At 38.2% G+C, this 14,284-nt stretch overlaps 1 protein-coding gene across 1 annotated transcript in view; it reads right to left on the reverse strand.

Annotated features, from left to right (window-relative positions):
* Sema3c (semaphorin 3C) overlaps positions 1–14,284 on the reverse strand; it is a 152,491-nt gene that overhangs the window by 37,883 nt on the left and 100,324 nt on the right. Inside the window, exons 11-12 of the mRNA XM_027393473.2 lie at positions 12,853–12,997; positions 3,063–3,285 (exon numbers count right to left, since the gene is read on the reverse strand). Of these exons, the coding sequence (XP_027249274.1) occupies positions 3,063–3,285; positions 12,853–12,997 (368 nt within the window). The remainder of the gene's footprint in view (positions 1–3,062; positions 3,286–12,852; positions 12,998–14,284) is intronic.

Below are 14,284 nucleotides of genomic sequence, written 5' to 3' on the forward strand. Positions count from 1 at the left end.
TGAATTCCAATGACCTGTCACATCAGTTTTCTCTATGGAAACTTTCTTGACAACTGGTGCTTTTTTTGAATTCCCCTGAAGGTATCAAGATAGCAGATAAGAAGTGAAGCTATGATATAAGCTTTCTTTATTGTCACCATAATTGATGCATCATTATTCATCCATGACAATGGAAATTCTCTCCTGTACTTAGAAATTTGACAACATCTAAAAAACATGATATTCTCCCACTTACATATAGAATTAGTTATGCATAGGACAGTGGTGAATGATTCTCTCAAAACCATTTCAGAAAAGGTTAAATGGTTTTCTGATAATGATTTACTTATGTGAAGTATTCTTTCCAAATAAATTCCATTTTATATCAGTGTCCTAGTCATTCCATTTCCATGAATGTTGGGACAATATGGACAAGGATCTATGCTTAAGTCAGTGACCATCTTTCCAGAAAGATGCCTTGGGGAGAGGCTTTGCCACAACAAGCACTCTACCTCTTGTACAGAATTTCCCAGACACTCAGGAGGCTTTGCAAGCAGTCATTAGTGAAGCTTCCACTACAATTAAAAGCTTATACCTAAAGACAACTTTTTGAAAGGACACAAGTGTTTAAATACACATTTAAAAAATACCATGTCAAGGTGCCAGAACCTATGTGGGAAGAAAAGCTGAAGCACCTTTCAAGAAATATGTTTCTGCTGTCTTCCATTTAAATAAACATTGGTGAACATTTTCAAAAGACTTGAAAATTCCACCAATGACATCTACATATATTATGTAGATGTTTTAAAAGAAAGGAACCCTATGGTGACTTCTACATCCACCTTCTAAACAGGCTTCAAAAGAAGCAAACAGAAACAATTAATTATCTAACATGAGACATTGAGAAAATAGTGACTTTAAACTGCGACTTTCTTTCAAGAAATACAGGTTTTTTTTTTTTCAATGCAAACTCTATCTTGAGTATTCTGTTGGCATAAATACAACTCTTTGTAGTAATTTAAGAATCATCTATCTATGAAAACAAACGTATATGCAAACAAAGATTGTCTTGTGGGGGCATGAGTGGATCAATTATATTGCCTGTGTAACAGTGTACATTCTCATGTTTGCTTTTAAGTTCTGCCTGACAAATATTTATTGGGCTGGCAAAACCCTGTGATGTGCCTAAAGAGAAATTATAAGCTACAAAGAGATCAAAGCATGGGAACAATGTGCCACAGTGAATCCACTATGGGGCAAGTGCACTAAGTATTAGTTAGAAGGTCTTGGAAGAGTATACATGGAGTGTTTGAAATTCTAATTCAACTATTGAGTTTCCAAGGATTAATAACACGCTTTTTAAATTTGTTTGCACATGATATATAAATAAAGTGAATAAAACAAGATGGTCAAAGAATGTACAGGAATAGGAGGACATGAAAAACCCTGCAGATACCCAACATACAAGAAGAATGAGGACAAGAACTACATGCCATGCCACAGGGCTGAACCAACACACAAAGAGATTCTAAAATGCCATATGATATATGAGCAGAGGGTATTTTAGTGGTTATAGGATGAGAACATCCAAGACCCTGGTGAAATCTGCAGGGAAATAGAATTGGCAGAAGGGTTAATACTCACGCATGTTCTGTATGAGGGAAGAAACTTTCCAAGTCAAATTTGGTAGAGGATGAAATGAGAGAATCTAGATATTAAGATTATAATTGACAACAAAGGTCCTGGAAATGGCAGGCAGTTGAGAGATAAGAAATGATTAGATCAGCGAAGGAAGGATTTTATGCCTCACAAGTCAGGCAAGTAATGTGGGAGCAGGGAAAACCAGACTCTTCCAGGGATGCCAAAGAATACATTCTAGAATATTCTGTCTCTAGGATTTCAAACAAAAATCATGTGTGAATGAAAGCTCCAGATCCAGGCTTTTAGCTATAAGAAGGGATACAATAAGAATTTCATGAGAAGAGCAGGCTGGAAGTTTTAGTTAGCCAAGAAAAAAGTAATCACATTTTGAAGCTCATTGAAATATTAGTGCAACTCCTTCAACTCAGAGGACATATTCCACACCCGCCACATTTCACGATGTCTTTCACAGGTCTGTTTTATATCTGTTTCTGTAATTAGAAGACACATTGCATACTTCATGTAGTTGTTTTACCATTCTAGAAGGACAACTGGTGAGATCTCTATCTGTGCCTACAAGTCAGTAAGTTGTGGAATTCTGCTGCTTGGAGGAACCTAGCAGACACTGTGCAAATGGAGTCAAGGAGGGGAATTTGTAATCCTGTCTACTCAGCCAGAGAAGCCTCCTTTCTCCCTTCTAGTGATTTGTAAACTTAGTGTGCATTAGAAGCACCAGAAGGGCTTGCAAAAGCACAGATGGCTGGGTTTTGTATATGGAATTCTTGGAGGAGGGCCTACAAATGTATTTCTAACAAGGTCTAGGCGAAATTGATCTTTCTGGTCAGAGGATCACACTGTGAGAGCCAATGCTATAAAACACTCATAACTCATCAACCCCAATAAAGCAAGTCTTTGTAAATAAGACTATTTTCATTGAATTTCTAGAAAAAGAAATAGAAAATTTAGGAATTGTTGGCTCTATTAATATAGTAACTGTAATATTTTCCAAATAGCTATCCTTATGTAAGTCCACTTTCCAATGTTACAAAGAATATCTTATCTATCATTATCACTGTGTATATGACTCCAAGTATTGATTAATAAGTCACTGATTCAGCTTCACTTCAGAAGAACACTGCTCATAGTTAAAACTTCCAGCTCTAATTTAGCTGAATATTTTTATTTTTCACTTTAATATGGATGAGGAACTATTTGGGATGCTTTCAATATGAACTTCAGTTGTTTCACACAACCACATAAGTAACTTATTTTATTAACTCCATTTACAGTTGTGGAAAATGAGGCACGGGGAGATTAAACCCACACTAAAGCCTAAACAAAAGGAAACATTGGTGTCCTTATAGTCTCAATATTTTGGTCTTTCCTTTATACCTAAATTACTTAACATTCCTTTGTAGTACAACATGAGCTCCATCACCTACCTGTCCCCAGGAATAGGACATGGTATCGTCCGTCAGCAGCATTCACACGGTCCACAGCTATCTTTGTGTACTTGTAGTCAGTGCCTATGCGGACAATCAGAGGCCTTCTGTGGATTGGGTAGATGGAATTGTACATGAGAGGATGGTTCCTGATAAAAGTGACAACATCATCTGGGAAGTCCTTGGTGGTTCTCATGTTGGGTGTAAATGCCCCCCCTGGACACTGGAAAAAAGAAAAGAAATTAATAAAATGGTCCCTTTGTCTTAATTATAGTCATTTGCAAAACACTTATTGTCAACTTGTTTTTAATACATTGCAGATCTACCAGAAGAAAAGGAATGTATGACCTTATAGATAGAGAGATCACTATCTGCAAAAAGTTAATATATGTGATGAATTTAATTAGATTTAATTAGTCTTTAGGTCTTGACATATGCAGTTGCCCATCTGACTTCCTCCAGTCCAGGCCCTGGCTTTCTCTGTTTCCTCATTCACTTTTCAGCTCAAAAGTTACTTTCTCCAGTGTGGTCACATACATGAAACCAGCTCTCTCTCCACCTGTGCTCTGTCTACAAAGCTGTGTTTGCCTTCACAGCTGTTTTTGAATGGTACTTCACATATTGATTGCTTTCATCTTTATTGAATGCTTGTTGTCTAGATCATAAGCTGTGTTAGTGGGATTGGTTCTACCTAATATACCTATTATTCTGTCATATAACAAAACTGGCACTAGTTGGTTGTGATGAATGTAGTTGAGAGAGTGGTTATATCCTTCATTAGATGATCTGGCCTGGACTTTTGGTATAAGGACCAGAAGAAATGGGAGATACCCTTCTGTCCAGAAGAGGAATGATTAGAGTTTTCAGGTCAGATAGGAAGCATCGATGATATTGGGAAAATAACAACTAGGAAGCTTACACAGTGGAAGGAGGACTAATAGAACTTCAGAGGAAGAAGGCTACTCTAGTACCCAGGACCAAAGTTCAGGTAAAAGGAAACTAGAAGCTTGGAGCTCAAACGCACTCACAAATAGCACCTGGGTGTTAAGTTCTGTGAGCCAAGTAGTCCAATACAATATGTAAGTATGTACAAAGAGTGTGTGTCTAAGTTTTTTAAATATTTCATAACATTACTTTCAGAAGCAAAAATGACTTCCATATTTTTCTTAAAAGAAAATTCCTGTGCTTTGCTTTTTATTTAGAGTCTTTCAGGACGTTCTGTATAAAACACAAAGCGAAATGGCCATTCTTAGCATCTTGGTCACTGATGTATGTTGTAAAGATTGTGACCCACTAGAAAGTTATGCATCACTCAAAGCTGACAGTGAACCTTGATAACCACCTCAAGACCATAAGGTGAACACTGTCAAATTTTAACAGAAGAAAGAAATGGAAACTGTTTGTGAAACCTGTCAAGTCTTTACTGGCAATTTTGTTAAGAAAGAGAAGCAATACTGGAAACCAAGAAAGATGTGTCATTCTCTGGGTTGAATCCTTGATATATCTAGCCAATGACATCATTGCCATTGGATCAACATGGACAGGCAAACATTTGCACAAACGTTTCAACAGAATCCAAATGCCACCCCATTATCATCATGAATGTAAGTTTTAAACCAAAACCCATTTAGCCAAGAACTTTTTACAGAATACACAGACACAGACAAAGATACATACACACCCCACCAACAAAAATATGCATATTCTCTTTTGGGAGAAATGCAACAGGAACAATTAAATGACTGATGAAATAAATAATAAAAGACAGCCTGTCATATTTCCATGACCTGAAAACATGTTTTTACTATAAGAAAAACATTATATTTAAATGTTCCTGTTTATAAAAACCCTAAAATGAAGACCAAATGGGGACAAAGAATTTAATTTGAGGTTGTTCAAAGCTGACAGTTGTGTTCCATACTTCTTCAAAGTATGGGTTATGGATCTTTTCAGCCCTCATTTTTCACACAAAGTGGAAAAAGGCAGTATGCTGCCCACTGAATGAAAATATGGAAAGAACAATGCAAGGACAATTTCAGTAGCTCCAGACTCTCCGAAGACACCACTAATTACAGCTTGCTATGTTGATCCACCTCCTTAAAGTATTTGTAAGCATTTTTATTGCTAGGTTCTAAAGAAGTGCACAGTTAACATACATTACTAGGCAATTTGTAGAATTTCTAGTCAGTTCAGTAGTTCGATGTGTGATTACTTTTAAAAAGTATTTCTTTTATATGTTGATATTATAATATAATTACATAGTTCACTCCTCCACCTTTCCTGCTTCTGAACTCTCCCATGTATCTCTTCTTGCTCTCTTTCAAACTCATGGATTCTTTTTTCACTAAACATTGTTATATTCATACAAGTGATGACCTTATTAAATTATTAGAGCCCTATTTAGAACTTTTCCTTAAAGAAAATCTTAATGAAAGCTTTGTTAACATTGTTCAAAATCATGCTGATTATATAGGTAACACAAATCAGTATTATCTTTACATTATTATTATAATTATCATTGTTGTTGATGATGGTGGTGATATGTGCGTATATGTGCATGTATGTGTGCGTGCGTGCGTGCGTGCGTGCGTATGTGTGTGTGTGTGTGTGTGTGTGTGTGTGTATGTGTGTGTTAACCACAGCTTTGTAGAGTCAGTTCTCTGTTTCTAATATTACATATGTTCCAGTAATGGAATTCAGGTCATATGGCTTGAATAGCAAGTTCCTTTATCTGCTAAGCCATCTTGCCAGCCCCAAACTAGGGATCTTTACATTTCTACCCTTAATAACTCCTCTTCACACTTTTGCTGTCTATGCACAATGTACTTCTAACTTAGAAATGAGTCCTCAATGACATCATTTTCAAATTTAGAAAGGAAGTAATTCTGATTATGAATCATTCTGCTGCTTTGTGTCATAGGATCAGCAGTCAAGTGCCTAACAGTGAACCTCCTACTGTGGTACTTTCCTAGAGCAATAGAATTTCTAACTGCATTGTAAGTATGTATCTTTATACCTACAGAAAAGTGTTCTTTCACACCTCATCAATGAAGCTTCTTTTTGCAACAGATGGAGACTATTATGGAGAATCACAATTGGTCAAAAGGCAAATAGGTGACTATGGTGTGCCCAAGCCCAGTCAGTATGTACACAGTATAAGTCCTACACCTAAGGATTGGAGTACCCCAAATAAGAAGGGGTAGAGTTTTGTAAGAGTAAAAGAATGAGGACACTTGTTACTAGCTGGTGTCCCCTAGACATGACCAGATAGCTGCTTCTATGGGATCTTAACGTACACACACACACACACACACACACACACACACACACCACTGAAATAAATACAAAAGTAACGTTATAGGCCAGAACAGGGAATATCTAGGAATATATATATATATATATGTGTGTGTGTATATATATATATGAATATATATATATATATATATAATATATATTCATGAAACAACAATTAGTGAAATAAGAGGCCATGGATTTGAAGTATAGTAGAGAGTGATATATGGGGGGCTTTGGAGTGAGTAAAGGGAAGGGAGAAATGTAATTAAACCATAATCTCAAAAAGAAAACAAATTAGAATAGTGAGTACATATGACTGCTAGGATCAGTGCAGAAGAGAAATGGAGGCTATGCTCTTTTAGGGAACTGTCTTCCTTGGGATACTGGGGGTTGTGGTTCTGATACACTTCGAAATGGGAGTTAAAACTGACTGCTTTATTAGGTTCTGTTTCATCAGGGTGTGCAGGCTATACAAAAAGTCTACAGAAGCCTCACCCTCACTGCAACACGAAAGAAAGTTAATCCATTAGCTCAGCCACAGAGACAAATGTAATCTGGCATACCCTTTGCAACATACCAAAGGTGTCTTGTTTCTTCCACAAACTGAGATACTTATGGGAAAACATTATGACACACTTGGCAGCCATCCCAGCACTTACATGTGCTTGCTGGTTGGGCTGTTTGCTAGCATAGCTACACACCCTGCTTTGAAGGAAGCACCTACGGGGAACTTGAGGATGAGGGTATAGGATTTCTGCCAGTGACATTTATTTTAAAAACACAGTTATATATTTATGAGGTTGACCCAGCAACCAGACTACTGTGTGGAGAAATAAAGAATGACAATCACAGTTGATCCCTCATTGGGAAGACTTCAGAGACAGACACAGCATTCTTGACCTAGAGGAAAAGGACTGTTGAGTTCACTTGGCCAAAGATCTTCTGGCTACAGAAGCAGGAAGTGCTGGGCTCAGGCAGCAACTGTCAACTGAGTTAGAAAGCTGACTTCATGCTGTTTTTCAGAGCTCAGGGTGGAGTGACCAGATCTTTGGGGAAACATACTTCTCTAGGAGGAGTTTCGGGGTCATTCCTCCACCCTGCCCCATTGATTCCCCAAGGATCACTCATCTGACAATTTCTGGATTTAACAGAGCTGTTGTGGTCTCAATACCAGATGTAAGAAACCACATTATAGAAAAATGTCTTAAGTATTGACTACTCCCTTTTTGCTTGGAGTCTGTTCCAGATGTGTGTCACTAATCCCAGGCTTATTCCACACTGTTTTAGGACACAGGAAAATGCTTACTAGTAAGAGATTTAAAAAATGGGACTGTTAGCAGAATTTTCTAATTTAGAATTGGTTTATTTGTGGAAAAGTGTTGGTCTCTTCCTACCGTGTACACAATTATTGCTTTTTGACATAGTGCTTCACTAAGTGATACTCAAAGCCTTGTCATGTCAAGGTGGCTTCCAAGGTGTCATGAGAGTGAAGAGCCAGAGGTGATGTGAGGCTGATTTCAGCTGCATAAATATCCCCAGCACGGCTAATTTCAAGTTACTGCTGGGATATCTTTGATTAAGAAAAGGTACAAATAACAGGGGCAGCAGTAAGTTATCCTTGGAACATTCTTCCTGAGATTCAGACCTCAATTTAATAACGCAATTATAAGCTCCAGGACAGAGGGGTGGATTTATTCAGAGTTTACAAACCAGTTAGTTGCTCCTGTACTGCCTGCTAACTTACTGGAAAAAATACATCAAATCACAACACCTGTTACTGTCGTATGTTAAAGTATAGGCTTAATTAGGTCAACTTCTCATCATCTTAAAAAACATAATCTACCTTTGAATCAGCTAGTAGTTAGGCTTCTGGAAATTCATGAAATTATTTGAATGAAATAAAGAGAGACTTCTTATACGTAATATCTTAGCCTTTCCCTTCCCTTCTCTCATTCTAGGTCATCTTTGCTCCCTATCTACTGTCAGACTTGAAGTACCCTGAGATGACTGTGTCTGTTGATTGTTTTCCTTGGTAGTAAAAGCAATTAGTCAGTGCTCCACCCATGTTATTGTGAGCATTAAGGAGGCACCATTTTAAAGGGACTTGTGAATTCGATTGTCAAGATAGTTGTTAGACATGATTAATTGTAACATTTTAACAACAGTGTTTTTAGGGATCAATAGCAAATCTCATGATTTTCAAAAGTAACTAAATGTTATTTCTTCTATATAAAAACAAATCAATGTTCAGTCTTTGAGTTTCTTATCCAGAGAATCAAACTCAAGTATTTTTTTAATTTTCAGGAGATAGAGAGTCCCTTTATACTTAATGGATGATTAAAAAAACTTCACAGAAAGACAAGCATGGTATGAACACACACATATTTTGATACTAGACATTGAGCAAAGGATTACCGGCCTACAATCCATACCTCCAGAGAAGCTAGGAAATAAAGATGACCCTAAAAGAGACATACACGGTCCCCCTTAGAAGAGGAAAGTGACAAGAGCTCCTGAGCAAATTGGGAGTATTGGGGAGCAGTAGGAGGAAGAGAAGGGGAGAAGAGGAGGGGGAAGAATTGAGAGCAATAAAAGAGATGCAGGTATATATACCTTAATATAGGGAGCCATTATAGGTTTAAAGAGAAATCTGGAAGTAGGGAAATGTCCAGAGATCTACAAGGATAACCCCAACTAAGAATCTAAGCAATAGGAGAGAGGCTACCTTAAATGCCCTTCCCCTATAATGAGATTATTACCTCAAATGCCATCCTAGAGCCATCACCCAATAGCTGATGGAAGCAGAAGCAGACATCAACCGCTAAGCACTGAGCTTAACTCCTAGAATCCAGTTGTAGAGAGGGAGGAGGAATGAGCAAAGGGGTCAAGACCATACTGGAGAAACCCACAGAAACAGATGACCTGACCAAGTTGGAGCACATGGACCCCATGCATAAAACTGGAGAACCAGCATTCGACTGCACCAAGCCTTCTGAATGTGGGTGTCAGATAGGAGTCCTGGGCATTCTATTGGACCTCTAGCAGTGGAACCAGTATTTATTTCTAGTGCACAAATGGACTTTGGGAGCCCATCTCCCATGGAGTGATACTCTCTAAGCCTAGATACTGTGGGGGGGGGCTCCCTAAATGATATGACAGACTTTAATAATCCCCCTTGGAAGGTCTCACCCTCCTTGGGGAGTGGATGGGCGGTGGGAATTGGGTGTCTGTGAGGGCATGGGAAAATGGGAGGGAGAGGGAACTGGGATTGATATGTAAAATAAGATTGTTTCTAAATAAAAATAAAACTTGACAGTGGATCACCTTAGATCCTTTAGAAAATAAAGAACTGGGATATATAAAAATGCCCTCTGTTGACATAAAAATGAAGTAAACCAACATTAGAAATCTTTTGTGAGATTCATTTCTTAAATATGATTTTTAAGAATTTTATTAAGAATATTTATATCCACCAGGAAGAGAGGGAAGAAGAATTGTAGAAGTCAGAGAGGTGAAGACCACTGCCCACAGAATCAACTAGGCAGGGGCTCAACGTGGCTTAGAGAGTCTTAAGTGGCAATCAAGGAGCCTGCAGCAGTATGAGCTAGGTCTTCTGAAAACATGCTGTGGCTGTTTAGCTTGGTGTCTTTGTGAGACTCCTAACAGTGGGAGTCAGGACTGTCTCTGACTCTTCTGCCTGCTCTTGGGACCCTTTTCCTTCTACTGGTTTGCCTCCTCCAGCTTGATATGAAGGTTTGTGCCTAGTCTCATTGCATCTTGCTTTGTCAAGTTCAGTTGATATCCTTGGAGACCTTCTCTCTTCTGAAGGGGAACAAGCAATTAATCTGGGGGAGAGAGAAGGTTGGGGGAACTGGGAGGAGTAAAAGGAGGGGATGCTGTGATCAGGATGTATTATATGAGAGAAGAATAAAGAAAAAGAAAAAAAGAATATTTGTATCTGTATTCATCAGAGGGAGCAACCCACAGTTTTGTTACATTTTGTTGTGTTTTTTTTTTAATCTGGCCTTAGCTTCAAGAGAACACTGCTTTAGTGGAGTTATTTTGGTAGTGTTCCTTCTTCTTTTATTTTATTTTCATGAACAGCTTGATCAGTGCTCTTGTCAGCCCCTTCATTAAAGTTTGGTAGAATGGAGCAGTAAACACATCTGTTTCTTCTCTTCTTAGGGAGATTTTTTTATTTTTATTTTTATTGCTGATTCATTCTCCTTGTGTTATGGCTTGTTTAAGCTGTTTGTGTTTTCTTCATTTTACTCTGGCAGGTCATGTGTATTTAATAATTTCTCAAGTTCCTCTAGATGTACCAAGATTTCTGGGATATGACAGTATCTTCTAATAAGGATGTGTATTTCATCTGAGTGTTCTCTAGTCTTATTATTTTGAGTCTTCCTTTTCCCTTTGTCAGCTCAGCTAGGGATCAGTCAATCTCATGTATCCATTGGCTGTATTAGGCTTGATTATTGGACGTATTGTTCTTTATATGTACAATTCATTGTTATCTGCCATGATGCTGGGTTGTGGTGGCCCATGCCTTTAATCCTAGCATGGGTGAGGCAGAGACAGGTGGATCTCTGGGTTCAATGCCAACCTGGTCTACAGAGTGAGTTCTTGGACAGCCAGGACTGCACAGAGAAGCCCTGTCTTGGAAAACAATACAAAACAATGGGAAGGTCAGAACCTTCCTTACCTTGCTGCCTACTCTTTCTGACCTTGCCGTTGTCTTACTTTTCTAAGACTTTTAAGCATATGGTAGGTGATTTGAAGTATTTTGATATTTTATTACATTAATTCATTTTATTCAATCTGTCAGTGTTTTGCCTGCATGTATGCATGTGCATCATGTGTGTACCTAGTCCCTGCAAAGGCCAGAAAAGAGCACTGGAACCCCTGGAAATGGAGGCATGGATGGCTGTGAACCTCCATTTGAGTACTGAAAAATCAAGCCTGGCTCCTCTGCAAGAGCAACAAATGCTATTAACTGCTGAGACTTACTTCCAGCCCATTTAAAAAATGAGGTGTATCAGTTTTATTTTACATGTGAGTGTTTTACCTGTATGTATGCATGTCTGTGCATCATGTGCATACTTGGTCCCCACAAAGCTGAGAAGAGGGCATTGATAGACTAGAACTGGAGTTATAGATGATTGTGAACCAACATATGGCATGCTGCAATTTGAACCTGGATTCTCTGCTAGAGCAAGAATTGATCTTGACAGACAAGCTATCTCTCCAGGTCACTTTAACTTTTTAATGTAAACCTTCACAGTCATAAATTTTCCTTTTAGTACTCACTTAGCCATACTCCAAAGGTTCTGGAAAGTTATGCTTTCATTTTCATTTGGGTCAAGGATTTAAAAAAATTTCCCCTTTAATTTTTCAGCTAACTTCTGATTATCCAACCAGACATATAAGAAAAAAAAAAGTTAACATGAATTATCCCTAAGTTAATATTCATGTGAGTATCATTTTATACTATGAACTTTCTTAACATAAAAACATAAAAAAGAAGTATTATTTTAAAAAAATAACAGGTAGCAGGATGGGCATGTTGGGTACACGTCTTTAGTCCCAGATCTTGGGAGTCAAAGGCAGGTGGATCTTTGTGAGTTCAAGACCAGCTTGGTCTACTTTGTGAACAGAATAGGTGGTGGGGGGGAGCCTGAAGGCTAGCACTAGTGTTAACTTACTTAGTCTTCCTCTGAACTTTTCAATGTGAGAGTTTCACAATTGGAGAAAAAAATTCTCTACCATATTTAAATAAGTTGTTTTGGAATTTTAATGAGATTTTCTTAGTAATTATAGCAGTCATTAAAAACGCACTTTCATATCATTTAGGGCAGGACCTAGGGCCTCCCCCATGTATCTAAGCTGAGAAAGTATCCCTCCATAGGTAATGGGCTCCCAAAGCCCATTCATGCACTAGGGCTAAATACTGGTTCCACTGCTAGAGGCCCCATAGACTGCCCAGACCACTTTCAGGGGACCTGGTTCAGTCTCATGCTGGTTCCTCAGCTGTCAGTCTGAGGTCCTTGAGCTCCCACTTGCTCAGGTCAGCTGTTTCTTTGGGTTTCCCTTGAACCCGTTGCTCATCCCTCCTCCATCTCTACAACTGGATTCCAGGAGTTCTGCTCAGTGCTTAGCTGTGAATATCTGCTTAATGATCCTCCATGGGAGGCCTCATCCTCCCTGATAAGTGGATTGGGGTTTGGAGGGGAGAAGGTGAGGGGAATGAGAGGAGAGGAGGTAGAGAGAACTGGGAATAGTATGTAAAATAAGATTGTTTTAATTTAAATAAAAATTAATTTAAAAAAATCACACTTTCTATAACATACAAGACATAGCAAATCTCAAGTCAGGTAAGGATTATGCTAGAACCAGGAAGCTAAAAAATTATAACCAGAGGAACATAGTTATATTTAATACATGTGAATATAATATTTGCTTAGGTAAGACAAAAGTAAAGTTCATAGATACTTACAGTTCCAGGTCGAGGATATGGAATTCTGCCTTGATAGGATACCAGCTGGTGATTGGGCCCTTCTTTGTGGGCAAAAGGCCCATTGAATACAGTCTGTATATCAGATAAATGATACACACACACTGCAGACCCTTTAAAAACAGAGCTGAAAATGAAAACAAGGAATCAGTTGTTATTTTTTCTTAAGATGTATTTTATGTGTGCCAGTGAGAATTTGAGCACTCCAGCTTGGGAAGCAGATCATTCCCATGCTCAGCCATCATCAGAGAAGGTTTCTCCTGCAGCAGATGGGAGCCAATACAGGGGACTCACAGCCAGACAATATGCATAATTAAAGACCCTGTAACACGCTGTCATAATTGGGATGTCTCCATTAAATCACTCCTTAAAGTGCTCAGGGAAGCCTGTGGAAGGTGAGAGGGGAGGCAGAAAGCATGTAAGAGCCAGAAGGATGAAGAATGCCAAGAACAAGGCCCTCTAATTAACATTATCAGAGGGCATATGAAGTCACAGAGACTGAGGCACAGGTCTACACCAGCTAGGGACCAAGAGCTGAAAGAGATAAACAAACACTCCCATCCCTAGTTTAGATGTAATCTCCAACTGATAACCACTTGCCAATGAATATTTACTTTCCTCTAGGGGAATCTCACTGGGAAAACAAACTACTCCCAAGGGTGTGCTCCATGTCTATCAGCAGGTGGCCAATGGAAAACAATCTCAAGGGCATCTTTGGAAGTTCCTAGTCTCACAATGTTGTGTCAGAGGTTTCTCCCTTCTAGAAACAATATATATATTATATATATATATATATATATATATATATATATATATATATATCTTTTCACCCTACAGGCATACATTATGGCTTTCAGTTTAATGTTTCTATGGGATTCCTAGGTATGCAAAAGAAGGGGCTGCTGTTTCACATTCCTTCTCTTGGGCTCTTTTCCTCAGTCTGTTTGTTTTGTCCAATTCTGATGTGTTAGTTTTTATTTTATCCTTATTGTTTTATATTTTATTGTTATCTATTAGCAGCCTGTTTGTTTTCCAATAAAAGAGGGAAAAGATATAGATCCAGATGGGATAGGAGAAGAGGAGGAATTGGGAGGAGTAGAAGGATAGGAAGCACAATCAAGATATATTATGTGAGAAAAAAAATCTATTTTCAATAAAGGAAAAAACAAACAAAACACTAATTTTATTCTAAACAACTGTGAAGAGAGTTATGATTTCTGAAATAACTCCCATTAATATATGAGCATCATATCTTTTATAGTAGTATTATCATGACTTCAGAGTTCTTCCATGATATTCTCGTTAGCAGTTGGAGGAGTCTACCTTGTCATTATTTGTGTATTTTCAACTTTAATCACACCATGAAAAATTATTCCGTGATGGGGAGAGAGCTCAATTGGAAAATTCCTGCCTT

This window comes from Cricetulus griseus (assembly GCF_003668045.3).
Source record: "Cricetulus griseus strain 17A/GY chromosome 1 unlocalized genomic scaffold, alternate assembly CriGri-PICRH-1.0 chr1_0, whole genome shotgun sequence".
Taxonomy (NCBI): Eukaryota; Metazoa; Chordata; class Mammalia; order Rodentia; family Cricetidae; genus Cricetulus; species Cricetulus griseus.